This window comes from Ammodytes marinus, assembly GCF_949987685.1.
Source record: "Ammodytes marinus genome assembly, chromosome: 15".
NCBI lineage: Eukaryota > Metazoa > Chordata > Actinopteri > Uranoscopiformes > Ammodytidae > Ammodytes > Ammodytes marinus.
Window position 1 is genome coordinate 17,505,453 of NC_137219.1, and position 26,776 is coordinate 17,532,228.

Genomic DNA, 26,776 nt, shown 5'->3' on the forward strand with positions numbered 1-26,776 from the left:
GGTACGAAGATGCAGGTTGTGTTGATAGCTGTAGACATACCTGCTGGTGTTGAGGATACTGCATCCCGCCCATGCCCATCTGGCCCCTCCCTTGCATGCTCATTGGATATCTGTGTGGAGGAGGGGATGTGTACGTCTGGCCAGGAGGGTAAGGCCCTGCGCCTGGCTGCTGTGGGCTGGAGTAGGGATTGTTGGTCATGCTGTACAGCTGTGAGCGCTTCATTGCCATGAAGTCCATGGAGGACACCTGTAGAAGGCAAAAAAAAGAGAGGGATTAATGATATGGCAGCAGGATTTTCTCCCTGAGCTAATATTTCACATTCTTTTAACAGGGTTGCATTGTGATTGGCTGAGAGGCGTGCGAACAAATTCATCCACCATCTGCCAAGTTGGAGCCTCTGACAAGAGTTTTTACTTAGTGCAAACACTCCAAACCACAGCCACCATCGATTTAATTTATAATTGCACGGCGAAGTGGAAGCCTTAAATGAATGTCCACAGGTCATAAATGAACAACAAATGAAATTAAGTAAGCAAAGATGTTTATTGCATAGCTATCAGGACAGCAAACTTTGCTGGAGGAGGGCCAAAATAAAATGATTTAATTAAAACCTGACGCCTATCTTTGTTTTAATGTCCGAAAGGGTTTTAAAAGTGCTGTAAATGTTGTTTTATAGGGATGGGAAGCAATACCAATAAAAACTATTATGGCCTTGTTCCCACAACCACAGCCCAGCAGTGCCAATAATCACTGTGCAGCGCTCCCCCCTCCTAATTTACAATCACATACTCGCAATGTTGTTGCTTGTATAGCAAACTGGCAGAAATGCTTATTATCACATTGGAGGTTAACGCTGCTCTGAATTTAATAGAGTAAAATAGGTGAGGGTTGCAGGTCCTGGCAGGCAGCCAAACTTTGCATTGCACTGGTGACGAGGCGTTTCAAGTCTGCAACTTTGAATCCCACGAGGGGAATTCGAGCCAGTCGAGCAGTCAAAGTAAGCGCTCTCCAAAGCCACACCTTGGGAGCAAGCGTCTCATATGAACACAAAACAAAATCAGAAGAGACATGGAAGGGAAAGGACAAAAAGAGAAGGTGTCAAGGGTGATTTATTCCATTGTAAGTCTTTTCAGAGACCTTTTTTTTAGAGGTTGTTTAGGGTCTCGGTGAGCCATTGGAAAATTCCGGTACAGTGCGTTGGGCTAATGCTAATCCCTCACCCGTAGCGGCGTGTTCGTCTGTCTGCCGGGCAGATAATGTGGACTTCTTCTATCTTTCCTCTTACCCCTCTCATGCTTTTCTCCCTTTTGTCTCCACCGTGTAGGATCATGTGTGATTTATGACATTTTGTTCCTCACTGTTTCTTACACACACACCCACACGCTTCTCCTCTCTCATCTCCAACTAACAACCCCCCCCCCCCACCCCCTACTCCAGCTCCCTCCTCAGTTCCCGCTCTTCTCTCCCAAACTCAATATCACCTTGTCTAGTGTAGAGGAGAAATTGCCGTTTCCACATATTGCCGGGCTAATATCAAGAAGACATGTCAGGGGATGGGAGCACTTTATTCAGCGGGTTACGTGCAGACTGTTACGGCGCTCTGGCTTTAAAGTGGTTTTGTCTACTGAGGCATGTGCGCGTGGAGTAGTTTGGACTATCTAACAGAGTGCAGATGAGAGGGAGAGAGAAAGAGAACAACAAAAACAGTGTTTGGGTAGTAAGAGAGATGTGAAAAGAATGCCAGAGTGAGAAAGGAATGAGTACTCTTGGGTGTCTTAAAGTTTTTTTTAAACCATTTAAATGTATGTGGGTGTGGGTGTGTGTGTGCGAGGAGGGGAGAGGAGGTTACCATGTAAAGGGCTGTATCACTGGATTATCGGAGAGAGTGTGTGTGTGTGTGTGTGTGCCTACGTGCGGTACGTGTGTGTGAGACGTGTGTGTGTGTGAGAAGTGCGTGTGTGTGCATTCATAATTGTTGTTCTACTCATATCACTATATCTTTACTTTGCTGTCCTTCATGTACTGTTAATATCAACTCTTATTTCTACTAATCATGTCCTACATTGCGGAGGCTAATGTCACAGACAGAGACACAATGAAATATTGAAAAAAACTGACAAAATTGACATCTCATCCGACAACATAATTGCTAACATTAGAGTAACGCAAATTAGGTTGATAATTAAAGTTTTAAGCCATTGTGGAGTAAAACACATAACGAAAACAGATTTAGACCTTAAGTCCGTCTGAACGTACGGTATTGAATGTATTTTCTTGATGTGCTAAAACGCTGGTCATGTGTTTCTAATGAAGCTATTATGGTGTTTCTGGCTACAGCGGCGTGCCACACATGGCCTGCTGCTTGTAATGTTTGTACACTCAGACACACACGCACACAGACACAGGTTGGCTAAAGGGCGACGCTCTCCAGTTTCTAAAAATCCAGGGCACTGTGCCACTCTGTGATATGGGACACACACAGACACACACACACCCCTCCCCCACCCCCACCCCATCCAGTTCACCAATCCATCTCGAGAGGTCCTCCGTTTGCCAAAAATGCTGAGAGCAACACAAGTAAATCCCCTCATGTGTCTGCCGGTGTTAACTCACGCAACAAATGTTTTCTGCTGCGCTTAGAAAAAAGGCACTGGACACGGAAAAACAACTTTCAGAGTTTTAGGAGCGGAGAAGAGGATGCTCGATTAAACACACACGTGCACAGAAATGTGTCTTTGAAGAACCTTGCATGGGCTGTTACTGTTGATCCCTCTCTCCCACACTTGTGACAATACAATTTCAAGAGCGCTATCTGATAGTCTGGTCCATCTTCCACACATGGCATTATCCACACCTGTCCACAGAGGCAAAAAAAAGAAATAGAGTATTCTCCTCCTCCCCAAATGAATATGTGCTCTCATGACAAGTTCCACTAAATGAGATTTCAGCCCACTGCAACCTTTTCCTAGAGATATGCCCACCATTTCCCTCACACCACCGGGCGAAAGAAAATAAAAGACAACCATACTTGACAAATTGAAACATTATTTTTGTTTCTCCCCTTGGAGAAATGGCTGTACTTTGTAAAAAAAAAAATTATGAATATGACATGAAGTGCATCGTGTTTTGTGCCAGGAGGGACAGCAGATAAAAAACTGGAGGGAATACACAGAAATAGTTTTTTATTTTCTTCAAATGTGTTTTTTTCCCCTCTTTTGTTCATCTGGGCAAGCCATTCAATGGTGGAGGAGGTATGGGAGAGACAATAGTAATTCAACTGCTAAATTTTAAATTCAATTTATGAACTCCTCTCTGACTCTTGTGAGCTTTTTTTATCTTTTTTTTTTGTGCAAAACAAAGCCATTAAAACAGAACATGGGTGAAATTACTGTGGGGTGAAACCTGCTAAATTGCTTTTCTGAGCTTAACATTTTTATGTTGCAAAAATGATTTTACTCCGTGCTTTAATGTGCTAAGTTGTTAATCAGAAGGAGACAAAATGCTCGACACAAAAGGCTAAGATATGTGGATTGTGAGACACACACTGGGATCAAACAAACATAAAATAATACTGGTAAATGGTTATTATTCCAATTTTATTTGAAATGCAGATTATTTTTTTTTTTTTATGTTGTGATTTATCAGCAGTGGTGAATGAACGTGTTCAAACAGGGGCTGATGTGAACACCGACACACACACACACACACACACACACACACACACACACGCACACACTTACTCTGTGTTCCTGTGGCTATTGCCACCCTTGTCCTTCACTCTGGATGACCAAATCATCACCTGTCTGCATCAGTCCTTCATTTCAGTTATTTACTATCCACACACACACACACACACACACACACACACACACACACACACACACACACACACACACACACACACACACACACACAGAGGCAACAGTGAAAGAGACAGGCTCAATAACTTAGCAGGTGGTGTGACTTTAACAGCATGGTAATCTTCATAGAACCATGATTTTCCCTTGTACGTTCTGTTTGGGCTACAAGCTGCTTTATTGAGCGACGGCTACCTCAGAAATTCTCTGAACCTTTGAAAGAGCAGTTGGATGAACTATTATGATCCTTTATATCAGCTGGTGGCTTAATACTGTCTGGAACAACACAATGTTCCCGTTGGATAAGAAATGCTTCCTAAAGAACCATTTCAGGCCCAATGAACTATAGCTGCTACAGAGAATATTGGCGCTCTGAGGCTCAATGTACTTCAGTGTGATGTACAAAAGAAAAGCATCATATTGTTCAAAGACCTATTCGGCACTCGCATGGCGCAAAATTAGTGCCACGAGAAAATGGTTCTGAATATCACCTCGGGAAGACGCATCAGGCCTGATTGTGTATGAAAATTAGCCCCACGATGCCTCTTCGATATTGATTATCTTCTCTTTTTCTTGGAAGGTCTAACTGCTGTACGCCGCCTTTTATACCTGTGTAATGGAACCGTTTAAGCCTGTGTGTATTTGTGCGGAGAAACAAATAAGGATAATTATTGTCAACGGATCCCCTTTATCCTCTGTGCCGCGTCTGTCTCTAGAGAATCAACACGCTGTAGCCAGAGCCGCTTTGGTGTGGTGGGACAATCAGCCATCGTCTTTTATGCTATTTATTTATACCATGCAGCCAGCAGAGCACACTCCAATTCCTATTACACTTCTTACACAAAGCTCCACCTTTCAGACTTAAAACCCTTTAAATATGGGCCTACTGTTTCAAACAAAAAATAAAAACAGAAACGGTGGAAAATGGAAAATAGAAAAGATGGGGGAGAGGAGAAGAGGGGAGAGAAAGAGAGAGAAAGAGAGAGAGAGAGAGAGAGACTGCAGCAGTGGGCGAGTTACGGATCGAGTTCCATATTAATGTGTGCAAATTCCCCCGCTCCTGCTGACTAAGATTAGAAAAATTAATTTCATGGATGCAGAGACAATACTGATGTCATCAAGCGGAGAGAAGAGAGGAGCAGCGAGTGTGCTGTTAACTCCTCCCTGCCTGGCCTCCACCAGGAATAGATCACTCTTCAGTATCGCTTTTTATCACTTCACAATTCACTGCCAGGATTCCGGCAAGTTAACTAAACACTAAACGCTGACAACAAAACACAACACTTTGCCGTGACAGATCCTTCCTATCTACCCCTAAAAAAACACACACACAGCATGCTGGGTAAGTCTGTGGTGAAGTAGCTGAGCTGTGTGCATGGTGAATTCCCACGCGACCAAATTCAGTGAATTATGTCCTGAGACGCAATCTCGTCCTGCATCTCAGCACGCCCGCCTTGTTAGTAAAAAAAGTCTCGATAACGAATGACAGTGTGAAGAGTAGCGCTGGTCTGCGGGGAGCTGGGTAGAGCCAAATTGCCTTTCCTCAGCCCCAATATGCCTGCATGCACACACACACACAGGCGGCAAGGCATAAAGGCTGGCTAGCAAAGAGAAGCATGAAATTATCCGAGGAGGAGAGAAAGAGTGCTGCGGGGAGTGACAGCCATAGAGGGGACGTTTGTGTGTACACAGTGTATGTTTGGCAATGGCGCTTGGAGTTGGGAAAGACAGGCAGACAAGAGAGAAGCCAGATAAGAGGCTGTTGTTAGGCAGCCTCCGACCAGCGTGCTTTTGTGTTTGGCGCAATGCACATAATTGCTCTCTCTCCTGCGTCGTCCCCTCGGAGCTGGTGATCGAGGTGTGCCCTCTGCGTTTGACACCAATATTTACACCACACACAAACACATGCTAACACACACACACACACACACACAAACATACACACACAAACACAAAAGCCCCTTCCAACCTCCTCCCCGTGTGCATGAGCAAAAGTTGCCAAACGTTCAGTTCGTCACGTCCAGCACAAAGACGTCATTAGAGAGGAGGAGTAGGGAGGGAGGAGTAGAAGGAGAGAGAGAGGCTGCTTCATCTGTCTCAAGTGAGATTGGGGTCGCGGGGTCGTTGGAAACCCTTTTCCTTCGCCAAGACTGAGAACCAAAGAAGCGGCAGGGACGGAGGGAGAGAGAGAGAGAGAGAGAGAGAGAGAGAGAGAGAGAAAAAAAGGAAAAACCTCAATAACAAAACGAGATGCGGCTGACATGCCTGCGACACGCCATTAGAGAATGAAAACAAATAAAATGCGATCGTCTGCAAACAGTAAACAGGAAACACGTGCCGAGGAACACAGACCGCAGATTTGCCAGTCAAAATCTCCTGCCAGGATGCAGCTTTTTTCCAAGACGGAATTCAGTCAGATTTCCACTGTAACAACAGAGCACAGGCTCACGGCCTAGAAAAATAAAAACATGCACAGGTTCCACTTAGAACACTTAGTTTTTTTTCAAGAGAAGTTGTGTTTTTTTGCTGTTGTTTTTTTGCATGAGCAGAGCATGTTTTTATTAAATCATCCGATAAGCTTTGCTTCAAATAAGCCGTGTTTCCTTCTTCTCAATTAAAATCCCTAAATCCATGTGGTGCTATACAAATATTGAAAATATTGAAAACAATGCAAAAACTAAATGTTTTCCTGGAATAGTGAAGGCCCCTCGTACAGCCCTGCTAGCCTGTTTTCATAGAATCTGCTCCTGTTACTATTGTGGAAGAGTGAGAAACCTTTGCTCCATTCCCAGTCTTTCCCTGTCTCTCTGTCCCGTGCGTTTCCTGCCTGTCATGACCTTAGGACGGGCGGAGGAGGGCCGTTGAAAAAACCCAATTTCATCCAAAGGGCCGTGGTGGAACGAGTGGAATGCGCTCCCTCTCTAACTTTCCCCAGCCCACAGCACCCCATGGGGAGATGCAGTTACACAACCCAATGAAAGAGAAAGAGAGAGAGAGAGAGAGAGAGAGAGAGAGAGAGAGAGAACAAAGTGATTATGGAGGGAGGAAAATAACAATACCTCCATCTGCCTCAAAGACAGAGAACATGCTATTTGAGTTAATATTCTGCCCTTTTTGCTTCCCTTGTCTCCCGGAGCCGTCACAGAACGCTGTTATTATACGTATATGCAGGCTATAGATGCTCCCCTTATTCAAGGAAATCACCACCTTTGCTAATGGAACGGTATTGGAGACAAACTGCGTTATTCTACAGCTTGGATATAATTATGAACGAGGTCCCCTATCGCCAAGTGTGTTTATGAATTAGCAATGGTTATTCATGATATTGTGCTCAGAGTAGGGTGAAAATACATAAGTGAATACTAAGCGAACAGACCAACAGAAAACGATGCTAAAGGGCCCTGAGGGGGCTTTCTCTGCCATCCATTAGTCTTCCCTGTAAGGCAAAAGCTTAACGAGCTCCTCAGGCTGGGAGGCTGGCCATTGAAGAGAGAGGGAGCAGAGTAAATTATGAATACGAAAGATCCATTTAAAGCAAGACCACAACAAGCCGTTATGAAGCTTTTATCATCCACACGTCCTCCTAAAACACAGGTGCAGTATTGTCTTTTCTCAAGAAATTATTATTAGTAAATATACTGTATCTATAAAAAGAAAGTTGTCAAACTAGGTCACACCCGCGGTGCAGTTGTAGAGGCTACCACACTAAAAAAACAAGGATTTACATTCAAGTCTGTTTGATTTGGAGCACTGCCCAGTCCTCAAGGGTGGACCCATCCATATTTCTCCTGCGGGTGATCCATCACTTTAAAAAAAAACAACAACGCACAAATAACAAACAGATATCCTGACCTTCCTTCCTCAGGCGGATATTAGATACTCATTAAAAGTCACCTGAAACAATTTGAAGCAAATTGATTTCATTATAGGACTCGGCACGACACCAAAGGCCCCAACGTCTGATGGCTCAGCGGGAAATTTACTAGATTAATTAGAAAAAAATTGATTTTCATATCATATTTCCCCCCCTCCCTCCACTTTACTTTATGTCACTTCACCATCATAAAGTGACATGGAGATGGGCTCGGTCACGTAGCGGTGGCGAAGTTATTCAGTGTAGATGGGAACACAGTGGGTTACAGGCTTAAACATAATAAGTGGAGTCAGAAAGATGTATTCCAGCTTTCAGTGGTAATATAACAGTGTGTCTGTGTGTGTGTGTGTGTGTGTACCGGCTATGACAGATTGTGTTAAAGCATGTTGAGGTAGAGTTCTCTCCCCTCAAACCCCTACGCACCAATATCTGTTAACCTCTTCACCTTTTGTATGCATACACTCTAAGACACACTCCAACACCACCACCCCACACCTCAATATAGTGTAGCGGTCACAGCAGCAGCAGCAGCAGACGTGGCCTTAATTTTCTCCTGTAATAAATGTGAGCTTCCTGTCTCTTACGTCCCGCTGTGAAAGGCTTTCCCAGAAATAGGCTCCTCGACCTGGGTTAGGGGCCCTGGAAATTGGCATCTCCCCCCCCACACCCCTCCCTCCTCGTGGCCCCTCCAGGTCAGCCTCTGGGAGGCCCCGGGCTCTGTGAGTCCGGGCCAGGCCTCCCATCTCCAGGGCCCTGACTGGGAATCAATCACTGAGGCTGGCTGGGAACATGGGGTGGGGGGTAGGAGGGGAGCTGGCCTGGGTCGATCAATGAGAGGCTCCAGGCCTGTGGGAGCCCTGATGCATGGGCCTGACTGTGCATACACACCTCTGACTCACACTTAACTTCACCATTCACTCCCCATTATTGCTAAGCTCTGGGCCAGCTATGTTTACAGGGGACTGGCAATGCTGGACCATATGAATAGCATATGACTGAGAATATGTAATGGTGTTTGCCTTTATTAGATTTGGACGTGACCGCGCTAGAAAAAAGATGATGTACATCCCTTGAATAGTATCCAACTATTTTGAAATCTTTTTTTGACATTAATCTCTTGATTTGTATAAACCTCATGTGTTTAACTACATGGGAATACATTAAACAATAGTTAAATCATCTATATCATCTCATAATTGTATTAAATGTAGCATTTAGTAACCAGATACTGTATCTAAATCAAAGCTAGCCAATCTATGTCAAGAGTGACTACCTTGATCGTGACACTAAACCTTGACCGACCTTTTATGTTCAGGTTTTTATTAAAGGCCAGACATATTAAAGGAATGCACATATTTCCCAGGGGACACAAGAGATCTTTTGGCTGCAACGCAGAGATTTTGCCATGTGTCCAGTCCTGTGACACAATGTGTGTGTATTTCTTGTATGTATTCACCCATATGGCAATATTCATGTGAAGCAGTGTGTAACTATATATGATTTTACACACAACAGCTGTAGGTAAAAAATAATCAACTGCGTTTGTAGATATGAATGTTTGTGTTATTTTCACAGGCATACATACTGTACATGCATCAGTACCTGTATGTGCACAGTATGTCTGTGAATGTCTGCCAGTATCAGTAAAACATGTGTATAAGTATTTTGTGAGTGTGTGTGTGTGTGTGTGTGTGTGTGTTGTGTGTGTGATAAGTGCGTACCATCTGTGTCCAGATGTTGCGTGGAGATCAGGCTGCGTGGACAGCCAGACAGTTGGCAGGCCTTCTGACAGGCCTGTGTTCCTTATTGATAGAGGGATCACAGAGACAGAAGAGTCGGCCGTGCTCAGCTAGACCACAATATTGTCCTCTCTGCTGTTATTCATCCCAGTCCGCCAGGAGAAAAATGGGATGTTCTGAGCCAAGTTTATAGCTGTCAGATCTGGGCCAAATAGGAGTTGAAAAGCTTTCAAACATTTGGAGAACAGCATGAGGAACGTTTGATTTGTCATACAGATGCAGCCAGATTCTCGTGCCAGAGCTGAAGAATTTCATTGGATTTCGATTCAGACAAGGATTTCTGATGCAGATGACGATAAAAAGCTGAAGCGGATGTGCACAGCGCATTGCATTGGAGTCAACGGCAGCGTGGGCCAACATGTTGACGGAGTGGTTGGACTGGTTCTCGTGTGTTTTGTCGAGGTGAGATTGAGGCATGGGCGCAGCTTAACAGAAAATACAACTCCTGTCTATGCATATAATACAGTATTCTCTGTGTCAACGCAGAGAAAATCAAATAGGTCTGATATCTGAAGCCATTTTCATACTGACATACATATTTACAGCATATTGTAACAACAAATGTAAGAGCTGATATAGCTAGAAGGAATAGCATAAACTATTCTGTACATGACTGCAATTTCTCTACTATGAAGTTTTTTACAAAAGGCATCTGTTGACTGCTTCGTTTCCATTTATTTCCATTTCATTAACTGTCTCCCTGACCCTCACACCCTGTGCCATCTTTCTTCTCCCTGGCTCCTGCTAGAGTTATGGAGCAGGGCTGACGTTTATGGAGGGCAGACCTCTTTCTCGGAGCTTTGATCCAGAAAGTTCTATAGCCCATAGTTTTGCAGGGGTCATCCAAGAGGAGCCATGTGGGCAGCAGTGTGTGTAAGTGAAAGCACATTGAGCTGCTCATTTAACGCAAGGCCTCAGTTTGGAGCCTAATCCAAAAGGGCCTCGGAGGACTTGAAAGGGTTATAAGGTGCATGTTGGCTGTGTGCGTGTGTCTGCGAAAAAGCTATACACTCCTTACTTCTGCGGGTGTGGGGAAAGAAGAAGTCAGCACTACTAATCCATGACAAACAAATCAAGCAATAATAAAAACAAGTGCCATAAAAAAAATTTGAATCAGAGGGCCAACCCCAAAATTTAATCAGGCAATACCACGACTCTCATATCTGTCATCTTCTCTTTCATCAAAACCCCTCCATCCCCTATACAAATTATTCATGCCAGTGGCTCAATGTATTCATGCCATTCTGTTTACTTTATTACTCCACTTTTATTCTGCTCTTTTCCCCACATTTGTTTACAAGAATAAAAGCCTACTCTGACAGAATTATCCCTCTGCACGACAAAAATAAATCACAGCGCTTGCACACACATCATTCACATTCAAAGAGCACAGCTAAATTATAGATGGCCCCTTTCTCCCCAAATATGCATTTCATTAGCATTTCCTTCGCCTGTTGTCTTTTTTTTCATTCTGCCAGCCTAGCGCACACGAATCACTGATGTGTGTGTGTGTGTGTGTGTGTGTGTGTGTGTGTGTGACTGGAGAATGGGAACAGACTTGCAGCAAAGCAGGACGCGTCCCCTTTCCCAAGCCTAATTTAGGATTCAATTACAATACTCTTTAAAAAGCGTCGACTTCGCAATTAATTATTTTAAGATTAGCCTGACAGTAATGGGCCTCCCACCGACGCCAGCCAGCCAGCACATGACTGGGCGCCTGCTCCCCAGGACCACTCTGTCTCTCTACATATACACACCTCTCTCTCTCTCTTCATCCCCTTCATTCTCTGCCTCTCCCCTTCACACTCTTTGCCCGCCATCTCTCCATCTTGCTCTCCTGAGGGGAAAAAAGATATAAATCTTCCTCCCTCTCACCTTCATTCCCTTCCCGTCTGTCCTTTCTTTTTTCTACCACTTCTCTATGCTGCCTTACACTTTCTTACTTTTCTTGTTGTTGTTGTTGTTGTTGCTGTTTTTCCTTTATCTCACTCTGCGTCAAGCTCCGATCTCCTTGGCGATTGCCGCGCAATTCATAACGCTACAGTTCGGCGGGCTGCTTTTTACGAGCCACAAGGGCCTTCTCCCACGTCCTCCCGTGTCCCCGGGAAATGCTGACGGATGAGCCCCTGCGACAATGCGCACATGCACATAAACACTCGCACCCGACACACACACACTCATATACACACACGCGCATTTGCAACCGTCTGTCACCGCTGCTGCCGGGCGTAAGCGGAAAAAAACATGCCGTCCTCCTCCGCCTGCTTTGATTGGAGCGAAGCAAAGCATTCTTTTCTCCGCTGCCGCTTTTCCTCCCACCCTTCACCACTTCCACCCCCACCCCTCACACACACACACACACACACACACACATACACACACACACACACACACACATCCCTGTTTTTTTTTTCTTTCCTCGTTTCGGAAATGAATGTCATCATCCATCCCCTTCCTCCCTCTGCCACAACTCCCCCCTGTCACCCCCGGGCAAACCTCAGCCGAAGCCCCACGATTCTGTTTATTTAAATATTTGATATGTAAGCAGTCATAAAATAAATGTCAGAAGAGGGAAAGGGAATGGATATGAGGGGTGTGGGGAAAGAGGCCATTATGGGTAATGGTTTCTGATCTACGTTCCCCCACAGTTCAGCACCCCCCACCCTCCCCGCAACCCCCAGCCCCACCAAACAGACAAACCTGCGAGACACGTTGAAGCAACAGCGGAATAAATGGAGTGGGGGCATGTACAGTTTGAATGTGTGTGTGTGTGTGCGCCACGAAGGCAGGGATGCAACAGCCGCACACACACACACACACACAGCGACACACTTGTTTGACTAGCGATATGGAAAATAGGCCCTCCCATGCACAATTGACTTCTAATACATTGTATACTCCTCAAACCATCCATTTACCAGGCATTGCAATTTCAGGGGCCCTGAAAGAAGCACTTTGCCAGCACTTTACAAAATACCTTCGAAAAATCTCCGGCCTCTAAAAAATGCTCTCTCTTTCTCACTAACTGCCAATTCTAACATGTCTGTTACAGTGACAACACAGCCGTGTTCCCTGGTATACTGAACATCGCTTTATTGACTTGCCAGGATTTCCATGTTCTTGGACACAGGTTCAGGGGCTACCTACTGTTTAGACACTCCACCGCCAATATACCATTGCAAACACACGCCCATCTCTGAGACTGTGTCCGTGCTCATGTACAAGTCTCCCAGATAGTGGCACCCAAAGGATTACACGGAATGGATGTAACAATTTCACTCAAGAACTGATAAAAAAAAATAAAAAATAAAAAACAGAAGGTAGACTGGGTTTATAAATCAAGCGCTGCCATTGCGAAAGAGAAAAAGAGAGAGTTAGTGTCTCTCAGTGAACAACCTTGGATTTCTCCTTGATGCTGAGATGCTCAAATACTGCTAATCAGCATAAAAAAAAAATCCCCCCCAATTAAGAACGAAAAATCATCGCAAAAATGTTCATTAGCGCTGATGGTATATCGGCTTGGCATTTCGAGGCCTTTGCCTAACGAGCTCCCTGGCCACACCAGGAGGGGGGGGAGTGACATCACACCAGGGGTCAGGAGTCAAAGAGAGGTGTTGCCGGCTGTTGACCCTTGGACACCTCTAAATGTTCAAGCGTGCTGAATCCTCCTGTGATTTCCCCATCTGTCAGCACGCAGGAATGTCACCTACACCTTCGCCCAACAACGCACATGTATCACACCCACCCACGCATATATCTAAACATCCCATAAACACCCACAAACCCCCACCTGTAACCTTAATCATCATATTCATACATGCATTAGTACATGACATGCATACATGACAACATTCCTATTCACATACAGTAGGCTACTACTAGTGTACAAGCATCTATACTCAATCCAACACACGCATTCTCATACATATTCATCACATAACTATAATTGCTTCAATCTAACACACAAAAACATTTGCTTTCCATTACATCAATACACACACCTATAATCATTTTACACACACACACACACTGTAGGTATACAGTATATACCTTAAGCTCCTCCACACACAGACCACTGCTCCCCTCTGCCCCCTCCACAGTCCAGGTCAGGGTGCCCTCCAGAGCGCCTGGCCCTCTCCGCTGTTAATTACCACTAATTGGCCCTGCTCGTTTTCCCCCTCTGCTTTAATGGAACCATTCATCTTTACTGCTTAATGAGTAGGCACTGTAGTCACCAGCCAAGGTCGCCCACAACTAGCATCCAAAAGACAGACATTTGGAAACAACTGCAACGACAACAAAAAAAAGAGGAGAGGGAGAACGGTAGGTAGAGACACAGAGACTGTTTATGCTTTGTAATATAGCGGAGTAAATTAATTTGCAGAAGTTTCTGCCCATGACTCTGTTTTTTGGAATGTAGCCAAATGTGTGAGAAAGAAAAAAGTTGAGAAATGTCTGGGAGCTGTGTGAGTCTGCAGTGTCCAACGCAAACCACAACACACACAGGGAATTTCCCAAAGACAGACTAATTAAAATACCCGTTAAGCGAGTGAAAACAATGGGTCCCTCCAAACGAGACCAAAAGTGCAGACTCGCACAGGCAAACTGAGCTGCAAATATAAATATGTATTTTTCTAAATGCAATAGGAGCCTTTTTCTCCTGCTAATGCACACATATAATCATCAAAACAATCACTCCGACAGTATGCACAGACTCCGGCCCCAGCGGGTTGAGAGGGCAGCATGTTAGCCGCTTCAACTACCATAAAACATCTAATTAACACTGAATGCTTTAAATAGTAGTCCAGAGGCTGCTTTGCATTTCTGTGCGAGTCCCAGAAGGAGCAAGATACTGCTAGAAAAATGTTGCCTCCATTGCTTAAGAAAATAACAAATACAACTACATTTGCTGCAAAATTGGGGATATTGTTAAAAAAATACAATTCCCATAAAGTCTGGAGTTCAGAGGAACATTTTACCTCAACCTCCTAACAGGGGAAAAAGAGCTCAACAGGAAGGTCTTTACTGATCATTCCGACAAATTGTTGCTAAATCAAGTCTCTGAAGTAATAGAAGGTCTCACACTTCACGACAACTCTTGACACATGTACCCAGGGGCCAAACCGGTCAGACCAAACAACATCTCCACATGGTGTAAGCTGTCGGTCTTTTGGCCTCAGGAAGTGCAGAGAAAATGTTTCTGGCTCAAGCATCATAATTTGTCCTGGCGAGTCATACAAAAAATCTGACAACCTGCCATTTTCTTTTTTTTTTTTGCAAACATCATTCCGTCAGAGAGGTGCCAGTAGTTCCTTCCGATCGGTTTCGTGCGAATGTAGCAGAAGCGGAGCAGCCATGTGCTCCTGCAGCGCCGTGGCAATCAGACCCGGCACGGCAATGTTTGTAAAAGGGACAGTTGTCTATGGATTATGTTAATGTGGTATTCCACACTCCCCTCTGGCATGAGTCTGACATTACACTAACCTTTGCATGTTTAGCCAACAGTAGCTATGGATGTTCATTTAGTCTAGAGACGCACACGCTTCCATTCACTGTTGCAAGGTGCGATCTATTGTGCATTGGCAAACATCTGCTCACGCTGAGCCATATTGATATCCTTTAAAGGAATTAAGACGGTAAAGAAATAAGACATTTAAACTTCTAAATAACTCGTGTAGTCGATTTCTGATCCAGTTCATCCGGTTTGTGTCAGAGGAGTGGCTGGAATGTAGAACATAAGTCTGGCAATATTAGAGAGGTGCGAAATGCAAGAAAAGTTCGAGAAATACCAACTCTAAATACCTCCACACCCACGGCAATACCTAAAAGCCACAATTCTAAAATCGCCTAATATCTTCTCCCACATATAGTGTAGCAGTGTAAAATATGTGTGTGTGTCTGTATATGTATGAATGTCCACAGGGCATATGTCTTTGGAAGAGGATGTGGTGTGGAGTTCCTTCCCAAATTGCAAACATGAAATTGATCTAAATTAGGTAGTGTTCAGCCTTGAGTGACCACGAGTGTCCTTTTGTGACCGGTGTCTATAAATCAGCAATTTCTACGAATACCCGCTTTGTTCTCACACACAAGATACATACAAACAAACACACACACACACACACACACACACACACACACACACACACACACACACACACACACACACACACACACACACACACAAACACAAACACACAATAATGGACGATCTTGTGTTTTGTACAAAAGGAAAAAAAGATGAAAGCAACACGCTGTGGCTGGGAAAATACACAGTTGGAACACAAAGATGTACACACATAAGTGTATCATTTATAGTGTGTGTGTGTGTGTGTGTGTGTGTGTGTGTGTGTGTGTGTGTGTGTGTGCGCATGTGTGTCAAACGTGTGTGACAGAGCAGGACAAAAGACAGTTGAACTCTAAGAGGAAAAGAAACGGCCGGAATACACAGACAAAACTCATCAACAGAAACTCAATGTGTCGTCCATGTCCCATCGTTATTCTATTTTTGTCTCTCTGTGTTCCACAAACGACAGGCAGCGCCTTTTTTCTGTTGCTGTTTGGTTGTGTATTCTTCTTTTTTCTTTGACTTTTTTAAGCTGAGGAAATGGTCCCACCGTGTCAACGCTCATTAGGAACAACTCAACAAAAACAAACACCAAGACGTGTGAGTGGAGAGTCTACAGTCTGCAAACAGACAGGAGTGCAGTGGCTTTGATGTGTGATGTGAAGGATGATGATGACAATGTTGATGATGATTTTCTCACAGGCTGGTAAGAGGAGAGGATGGTGTCAGTTCACACACACAAACACACACACACACACATTGGATTAAAAAGACCACTTAGTCACACCAAAGCATAATTATGTCCACCTGACTCACAAATCATATGTGATGATACCAACAAAACAAAACCGGTTCAACCAAAAATGCTTCAGCACATACTTCCTTTTCATGTTTTAATAAACCAACCATAAAAAGACACAAGCCTGACTTTACATATCAAAACATTCTCTGCTCGGCTTCGCTTGACCTTTACCACGTTACCATCTCTTAGTTGTATTTCAAATGTGCTCATTTCATTATAAGCAGAGTATTTAGTCAGTAGGCTAAATCAAATCTCAAGGTGATAGATATTACAGTAAATATATATAAAAAAAACTCCTCTTTTTTTCTTTTTCTATTAGACAAAGAAGGAGATGTGGAGTTTGATTTGTTTCTGAAATGTTCATGCTGACTTTGATTTTGCTCCAATCACAAAATTGCTTATTGCGAGAGGGACGGACCCATATGTTTCCGATTTATTCTTCCGTTATCCAGAGAGTAGAGAAGAAGAAATGGAGTAGCAACTGAAAGCAGGACAATGTGTCAGTAGTGGCCCAGGCACAGATCTGTTCGGTATAGTGTATACGTATAAATATTCGATAGGACATGCTGGCTGTCTAAATACCTCCGATCTGACTGCTTGTCCCGTGGGAGACCTAGCTAGCTACTGAGAGCCAGGGACATGAGGCAGATAAAAAGGGAGAGACTGAATTTAGAAGAAAAAAAACACAGAACGAACAAAGAGAGATGGCTGCAAAAGTGAAAGCAAACTTCACCGTGTAGAGGACCATCTGTCTACTTAGTGTGTGTATATATATATATATATATATATATATATATATATATATATATATATATATATATATATATATAAATATAAAACTGCCATACATTTACTTAGAAAATGTACAGAAAAAAAATGCAAAGAAAGAAAGAAAGCTCCCCCTCCACTGGGATAGAGGGGGAGACGGAGGGGGGATCTTTCTACTCGGGAGCTCCACGTGGCTAATTACCATATGTGAAGGTCAGGGTGCTGCCAGTGGAGGGGTGTGTGTGTGTGGGGGGGAGGGTATAGGGTGTCACCACAGTGCCCACTGCCATGCGACCTGGCACCCTGCCAGCCACTCACACACACACACACAAATACTCACACTACTGAAGGGAGGAAACACAATATGTTGTATTTTTGTGAGGGCAACATCTCACAAATACTTGTTTTTCCTTGCATTGTTCAGAAGTTTAAAGCGGGGTGAGATCCAGAGGGAGACGATTTGAACTACTCGCTATAGTTCAGTAATGCTTCTCTCTCGCTCTCTCTCTCTCTGTCTGTCTCTGTGAACTTGGCCAGGCCCATTCCTCAGAAGTCAGCAGCCGTCAGTGTGACCCATTTCAAATATCACCTACATTTCTACATCTCTGGCTTTCCAATACTCTCTCTGTCTCTGTTTACACAGACAGAACAGCAGCCAAGTCTCAAAGCAAGTACGTGTATGCAAATCACAACCTATTGAAATAGAAAAGACACAATTAAAATGTTATACATTTTTACAAAAAATGGCCTGAAACTGATTAAATTAAACTTGTCTGAGGTTGATATATTTTTTGGCAGAGATATAAAAAAGGATGTGAAATATGTCCGCAGGAATACGGATGATCACTGTAAAGTCCATCAGGCTATTTGAGACAAGTACAAGTACCTATATCCATAGACCACGTTAGCTGTAACTAATCACATATCAGACCTGTGATAAATCCTCCAAATACCAGAATGCCAGAGGAAAGCTCTTTGTACACAGTCATCATGAGTATAGTCCACAAATGCTGACACAGACTAAATAGAGGTTGAGAAATGAAATTGAAATGACTATCAAATCAAATCCAAAAAGCCTTGTACTCCTCCGTCCACATAGAAAGTAAGTCTGATTCTCCCATATGGACAGTTAACTCTCTTCCCCAACATTGCTTTGGTTTTGATTTGTCTGCTCCCTCTCCACACTGGCAGTTTGGAAAAGACAGAGCTGAGAAACAGCTGATACCAAATCAACGCCTGCTTGCAGTAATTAAATCCTCTCTTCAGGGCGTTTACACATCAACCTGTGATTCCAGGGGATGTTGACAAAAATACTACAGTTTCTTTGTTAACCAGCTAATAATAAATGAACTTACGACCAGTGATGCAACTGGACAGTTTATTTTTTATTTTATTTGTATTATTCTTTAAAATCAGAACTAATTGGTGTTTTGTGGAAAACGCATGAAGACCAGGGATAACCCCGGCCTGCCAATTACCTAAGCAGGCTCTGTGTTTCATCCAAGAAGATGAAAAACGCTGCGCGGGGCCTTATCGGACGCAACAGAGCAAATTAACATTTCACTCCGGTGTTGCTAATCAGCACTGCGCTGGCTGGCCGAGACAGAGATGTAAACAAAACAACATACACAAACGACTGATGGGAGCGGGCAGAGGGCGAGAGATATAGGGGGAGAGAGAAACTGGGAGAGGGGAGGGGGAGAGAGGCTGGACTGACTAGTGCTGACGAAGGGGCTTTAGCCTTCTCCTGCCTGTACACACACAGAAACAGAGAGGCCGAGAGAAGAGACACACACTCAAGGACACACACGCAAATAGAAAATCTAAACACACTCCCCGGAATAAAAAGAAGTACCCGTACACACACACACACACACACACACACACACACCTGTGTGTGCCCGTTACCTGACCAGACCCCATGGGTTGTCCATCCGATGCAGAACATGTAACCATAAATTAAATTCCAGCAGCCACAGTCAGGCCCATCACTATGCACAAGGCTCCCTGAGATAGCCGCATAATACAATGTGACATTGATGCATTGCTCCTATTATAAAGTCTTTGTTCGTATCACACTAATAATTCATAAGAGAGAAATGTAAACAGTATATGCACTGGAGAGAACTGCGAGCAGGAATCATTTCAAGGTAAGCACATTACCAAGGATGGGATTGGGTGTAGTCTTTGATATGTAAAACTACTGAGCTTTGATTTCAATTCAAAAAAAGAAAAGAAAAGCAAAACACTAAGAATAATGGTGATAAATTTATTTTTGCACTGCAAATATCCTTTTGTTTTTGTTTTATTAGGTCAGACTTTAAATGAGTTGCAGCTGTAATTATATAAGGAACAACACTACTTGCAACTTGCTAGGCCCTCATTGTTATCTGCTAATTACTTGTATTGTTCTGTGTGTGTGTTGATTAGTGGATAACAGACAAATCCTTTTTACGCATACGGTTTAAGACAGAAAATGCTGTTTCATTTATGATGTAAATCTAAATAAGTCATTAGGATTGCACATACGCTATAGGTACATTAGATATGTGGGACAAACACGCATTGAGTAGTAGCAGCCTGGATTGAAAGCAGCTGATGTGCAGACACACATTGGCACACAAGGTCACACACTCAACACTGAATATTGTTCCATTTTTTCCTCAATCAAATAGGCCACAGTAATTTGAAAAACTAGGACAACGTAATTTTGATGATAGAGCAGAGAGCAGGTTTTAAGACACTCGTAAATAAAATAAAAAATGTCTCTCTCATCTCTGATGATCACATACACAACACACGCAGGGGTGGGTCTCTGTCTTCGTTTTGGTGAGTGGCCAGACAAGTGAGTGTGAGGGGGAGAGACAGCGGTGTAAATGAGGTGCACTCGTTTCGCTCGCAGTTTGCTCCTGAAGAGAGGCAGTGGGGAGGGAAATTGAATTTGAAAGAGGGGAAACTGTGCCAACAGGTGACAGAGTCGTGCTCTGACCAAACGCACTCTGAAGTGAAGCACAGACATATCACGGGGCCAATTTGGAGGCAGTATTATGCACTCACGCTCGCCTTTTCTCACACAGCCTGTCAGCGAACAGGAGAGCAGTGCTGCCGCTCCAAATATGAATTAAACATTGGGCTTTTGTAGCGTGAATGTACTGCTGCTGAAATGTTGATAAGTGTCAAGAAAAAACACAGTAAAACATGCACTTCATCTTAAAATATAGGTGCACAAATGAACATTTGCAGTATGAAATGTTCAATGTAAGATTTGTTAAGAGGGATGGTTTGTTGGCATTATTTGCACTAGAAATTGAATATATGAATAGTATTCAATATGGTTAATATATCTGTACTTAATCAGTAATAATCACTGCAGTAAGGACTGAGAATACTGTAGTATGTACTGAAAATCTTATCAGTGAATAATTTGATAAAATCTATACCACAGCAAACCCTCCCACGCTAAAACATTCCCTTCATTTCCCCGGCTTCCAACACAAATTGCCTTTGATTTAAACAATGTAGGCTAATGAACCGCTTTTGTTTTTGCACGAGGCAGACAGTATAAGCTATGCTCAACCACCTTGCCCTCCAGTCGTCCAGATGTGCCATCCAGCAGTGCGCATAATTTAGTGCATCTAAAACTACGACAGAATAATGGCTCTTCTGGAGAAATTCAGGGTTATTATGGGGCAGTGTTCTGAGCTGGCAGTTACACCCCCCCCCCCCCATCCAGGTCAGCATATTGTTGACACATTAGTATTTCAGCACAGGGTCCAGGGACACCCAGGGATCCTTGACTGCAGTTCCCCAAAACAGAAGGAGGAATACTTGAACAATTTGTAATATTTCTCTTCCCTCCAACTGTCACCATAGAGCAAGAGCAAGAGCAAGGCATTCAACCCCCATAGCTGCATCAATAGCTTAAATAGGTCCGCTTGCATACTGTAGATTGTTGTGTAAAATTGTGGTTGCGTTAAAGTGTGTTTCAGAGAAAAGTTTTAAAAAATAAATAAATTAAAAATTTAAATTTGCATTTCATGTACGAGATTATTGAGATTAATGTGGTCAACAATTTCTAAAAACAATCTGAAAGGAATTAAAGCCTATATCAAACAGAACAAACAAACCTGGAAAAACCTGCAATATAGAAAAGTATTTCAAAATTATAACTCACTCTTCATGAACACCCACTATTTTCTTTTTGTCATTTTGGGCTGACATTGCAGTATTTTAGTATGTTCATTAAGTGTGTTTACGTTATATGAAAATATTTATCAGGAGGATCCTTCATATAACTTCAATTATAGTGTTAGAAGGCCTCTTCTGGAATATCCCCATCACACATGAATGCAGCATCACTACAGCTGCTTGGCCAAGGATCCGTGCAAGAAGACCTTTTTTTTTTTGCAATCTGCCCAGAGGGGCTATGGGGAACCAATCAGATGGCAGACTGGGTGTCAACTGTGAGCCTGGAGAATTGGGAGCTTTTAGCCAGTTTACCTCCACTATTCAAATTCTGAAAATAGCTGCAGGAGAAGCTCCATGCGCGCGGAGGGGCAGAATATCTTTGCGCGGCTGCGATAATTCAAATCAGTTACACATAAAGACATGATCAATATCACGGAACTTTGGCTCTTTTAATAATGATTAATGCACATTTTCTACAGCACAATTTGACTTTGTTCGACGAGTGCCGCGAAAACAACACGTCCTCTAAACAGGGCGTTCCGCAACGTGTCTGACACCACGTCGGCAGAGAGGTGAATCTGCCCAACATGACTTGCTTTTTGATACTGGATAAGACCGAGAATGAAATAATATGGAGAGTACATAACTCAGTTCTGAATGATTAAAATCCGAGGATAAAAACACTTGAAACGACCAGCTCAATGAAGCCGATGCCCTAGAAATAGCCTAAATGTTTTATGTCACGTTAAAGCTTGGTCTACAATTTAACGTTTGCATAAGTAATAAATATGCACATAATACATTTTTCATAAATTCACCGAAAAATATTAACCCATGTCATTTTTAATGCATTTGCAAACTTCAACTATGTCGTTCACAAATAATGGCCCACGGTTTGTAGGTCAACAACAAACACATGCACCACATGGTAACTATGAGTGACAACACAGAGTTGAATAACCCACGTTCACTGATTCACACCGGAGCGGCTAGGAAGTTTCCCAAACTTACCTGCGTCCTGCCGAGGCCTTGCCCTCCGTTGCCTTGACTCATTGCATGCGGATGGGTTCTATGCTGCCCTCCCCAGCCGTGGGCCGAGGTGGCTCCGTACTGGGGCCCAACGTCTTTCCCTAAGCCCATGCCGGCCTGCTGCTGCGCCGTGGGGCCGCTGTAGTCTTGATACGCACCGCTGTAACCCCGCATCATAGGGCTGGGGGACGTCAGCAGTTGGTTGAGGGTCGGGGTGGCCCCTGAGGGATGCTGCTGCTGCTGACTTTGTCCTGGGAACCTCTGAAAGCCAGGCGAAGAAGAAGCTCCAAGGGGAGACTTGCTTTGGCTCGCAGAGGAGTTGCTGCCCATCATCATGTTCCCAGGTTGCCGACATCCAGAGGGACCCATCATCCCGTAGGCCCCGCCGCCGTAGCCCGCCCGGTACGCCGCCGGGTACTGATTGTACTGGCTGTTGTGGTAGCCTGCTTCATGTTGGGAGTTCTCCATGCTGTTATGTGCCGAGGAGTGTGTTATCCCCATCCCACTGCTGTGTTGCTGCTGTCCGCCATGTTGCTCATAAGAGGGCCTTGGCGTGTAATAGTTGTTATTAAACTCAGAGTTGTTACTTATTGGCCCCAAGTTAGAGTGTTCATACCTGGCACCCATCATCCTCTCCGCAGGTTTACAGGTGAGATCTCCCTCACCTTTGCCTGGCGTGTGCTGCTGCTGCTGCTGCTGTGGCTCCCCCTGGCTCCCCAACAAGTTCTCTTTGCCACCGTGGTGTTGGTGATCCATCCCTCTGTCCCCACGGGGCCCCTGGCCGTTGTTATTGGCGGTGTTGTTACCTTGGATCTGTCGCTGCTGATGTGGCGCAAATTGGCCGAATTGCGGCGGTTGCTGCTGCGGCGTTTGCGGTTGAGACTGAGGGGGATCTCCGGCGCTCCCCACACATTTCAGCTTGTGGTTCGCGATCAAACCCGCTTCCATCGAGGAAGTATTAGAATTAGTCGAGGCCGGGGCCGACGTGAGGTTATTCCCATCCTTGTCGTGGCCGTCCGGAGCGTTGTTGTGAGTCGTCGTGGAAGTTGAATGAACCATGTTGAGCTCGTTTCGGCGGTGATGGTCTACATTATTCAGAGTCCCATCTCCGGCACCACCAAGCATCGGTCCAGTCCGCTGTACGGTCCCTCCGCCTCCTCCTCCGGATTTCCCCGAATTGAGCTCCGGACCTAAACCGCTAGATAATTTCTTGTTTTTGTTATTAGTTCTGGTCGGAGCCGATGCAACTTGCGCAGCCATGGTCACTCCAACATCTCAGCGCGCAGTGACAGCGAGCCCCGACCAGCCTTGCGCGCAGAAAATAACACAAGAGGGGGAAGAAAAGCACAAGCTGGGGAGGTGAAAATGTATTCAGTGGAAAAAGCGAAGCCCCGTCGTTGCTGCTGTGGTGGTGGTGAAACGGTGCGTCAGTGAGGCTTCATGTTGAAAGTTTCTCTGCCTGGGTTAAAACGAAACTTTTTTTCCTTCCCCCCTCCGCCTCTCCTCCATCTCGGTTCTCGGTAATATGTAGCAGCGTCTCCCGGAGCCCTTGTGGCCCAGCATGGCATGAGAGAGAGCGGGCTCTACCAGCTTATCCACCTCCGGGGCTCCGGCGCGGCGCACATGGAAAATCCGGACTGGAGTAGCGAGCCGTTACGCACACTGCCTGTCGACGTTTCTGTGTTTTACGACGCTTCGCAGGTTGATTTCACATAAATAATGAAAAGATACATTGATATAGCAGTATTTTGAAATGTCATACATTCCCTTACTGTCATTATAATATCAGGGTTGTGTTTGATTATTGCATCCCAAGCGGTCTAGGAGTTACTCCCTCCATCGAGTTTTAGTGCATACTAATTTTAAAACAAACAATAACCGCATAACAGATCGGCAATTTCCAAATTACGCACGGACATTGCTCCTCAAATGGTGATCCTTCAAGTAAACACAGTCAGCAGCCAATGTTAAGTTTGCCAGAGCGAGTTTCCATGCACACATCCAGATCAGATTTTCCCTCTTTCCACCCTCTCTGTCCCTCGGCTCAAGCCAGTTCTCTGCAGCTCTGACAGGAGTCGGACACGCAACCACAAGCTGTGCGCAATAATGTTTCCATCAGAATAAGAATGTAATCACACTCTATAGCAGCTATAATGTTATAATAACTGTACCACTGAGTTCATCCCCTATATGCACTCCAATCACTTCAGTATTGAAAAAAAGAACCATAGCAATCGTCTAATAAGAGAAACCATGGATAGATCAACTACTAGGCTATATAATATATTGTAGAAGCTTATATGGTCTGGTAACAGATTCAAAATTACCATTCAGTTTGATTTGGTCACTATATACTTATGGTAGGTCTCCATAGGAATGCAATATGAATAATATGAATATTTAAGCATTGCTTCATTAAGGTCTTTGTTTGAATTAAGGGCTACATTCTTTAATTTCCTTCATTTGATTTACTTTGTCAGAGACAAACCCGTCTGAAATGTTAATGAAATACAAAAAGGGAAGAAGAAAAAAAAAATCAACCCCAGGCTGCAGCGTAAGACCACACAAAACCAAAGTCTACAATATATGCTATCCCATCAGTGGTATTCAAACATGAATGTAAAATAGTGCTTAGTAAAGAAGCTGGGGTGTCTGTGGGGACTTGAATGAGCAGAGGGTCCGCTTTGATGAGATCAGATGCATTTGATCAACAGAGGGAGCTGCGGATGAAAGAGGGGTTGAGGGGAGGAGGGGTGGGGGTTGGTGGCGGGCTGGGAAGAGAAGGATTTGGGGATGAGAGTTGTGCTAAGGATGCCCATGATAATGATGATGACTTATGGTGGTGGGAACAAATGTGATCTTGGTGATGACGACAAAGGTTACAGTGATGGAGGTTATGATGGCATAGTGATGGTAATGGTATATAATGATATTGATCTGATACCTATAATTGTTGCTTAGGTTTACACATTGGTGAAACGAGGAGGCAACATTCACTTTGCTTAATACTTTGTGTCTGGTGTAAGATAGATAATTCACTATGAAGCCATGTCCGTGACCATGGGAAGACCCCTGCTGGAGATATAGTGTAAGTACAAGTTAGAGCAAAAAAAAAAAAAAAAAACACACTTTGTGATCAGACGGAACTTAAGGGGTAAAATGTAAATGTAAATATGTATAAATGATGGATTCTGTGAGGCTGCTTTAAAAAAAATCACAGATTCATAATATCACTTGACGGCAAAAGCTTGCTCATTGAAGGCAAATAAAAGCGAGTGACATCCCCAGAAACCTTTCCCAGCCATTTGCCTTTATGAGCCCATATGGCAGAGAATAAAAGCTATAACACTGTCACTGATATGGTCCAACTACAAAGTCTCCATGGCGTTAACCATTCCGTCAACTCAGGCTCAGCCTATAGCATAAACCGGACCATAAGGCTATTTATCCATAAGACATCCTGAGAATACATCCCATTTACATCCTTTTCCCTATGAGAGAGGAAACTGTGCAAGTGACAGAAAGTGACTGCTGTTGGTGTGTGTATGTATAAACTCCCTCTCCTTAAAAGGTGGAGTAACTATGCGATTCTGGAGAATGCTCGTTGTCAAAATCAGTGAATATCTCCACTACCTGTCTGTATTGTTTGCGCTGATGAAATATACAGCATTAAAAACGCAGGCCTAGGCTCTGTAAACGGGCATGTAGCTACGGTAGGCCCCTTTGTTTACATGCCTTTTGTTTACATATCAGTTTTTAGAGCCTTTGGCTGTGTATGAACACCAGATTTATTTTCAGTTCACACACAATACTGCCTGTTAGCGAACGGTGAGGAGTTATTTACTGATTTTGACAAAATGTAATTTTGACAAGCGTTCCCATAAATGACTGACTCCACCTTTAAATGATCAAAAATATATTCATGTTTGGAGTTCATCCCTGGTTATGCGCACCTTTTCAGATTACAGCTAAACTCATCCACACCCTTTCCTGCTCTCTGTACTTTGTGCACATGACGACTCTGGCTCCCATCATTGTCCCAGATCAAAGCCTTAACTCTGATCTCATCTAGAGCAACACTAAGGCTGACAGTGTGGGGACCTGGAGCATTAGCATATTCTATGATGGCGCCGGGGCTTTTCAAGCCGTTGCCTCGGCTCCAGCTCTGGGTGTGCACGCTGTGGCTTTGCAACTCTAATTTCCCCCTCTCCCTCATTAAAAAAAGCCCACTGTTCTCCTATTAATTCACAGACACACTGATCTGTTTGAATGGCGAGGATGTGTGTGTGTGTGTGTGTGTGTGTGTGGGAGGAGGGAGGTGGAGGAGGGCAATGGCTCAGCGCATTTGCATTTATGTTTAATTTATAACCTTCAGGGGCCCCCTGATGCAG

At 44.0% G+C, this 26,776-nt stretch overlaps 1 protein-coding gene across 1 annotated transcript in view; it reads right to left on the reverse strand.

The window, feature by feature from the left end:
- arid1b (AT-rich interactive domain 1B) overlaps window positions 1–23,892 on the reverse strand; it is a 163,767-nt gene extending 139,875 nt beyond the window's left edge. The window contains exons 1-2 of the mRNA XM_080042715.1: window positions 22,368–23,892; window positions 41–247 (exon numbers count right to left, since the gene is read on the reverse strand). Coding sequence (XP_079898841.1) covers window positions 41–247; window positions 22,368–23,645 — 1,485 coding nt within the window. The 5' untranslated portion in view covers window positions 23,646–23,892. The remainder of the gene's footprint in view (window positions 1–40; window positions 248–22,367) is intronic.
- Between the last annotated feature and the right edge of the window lie 2,884 nt (window positions 23,893–26,776).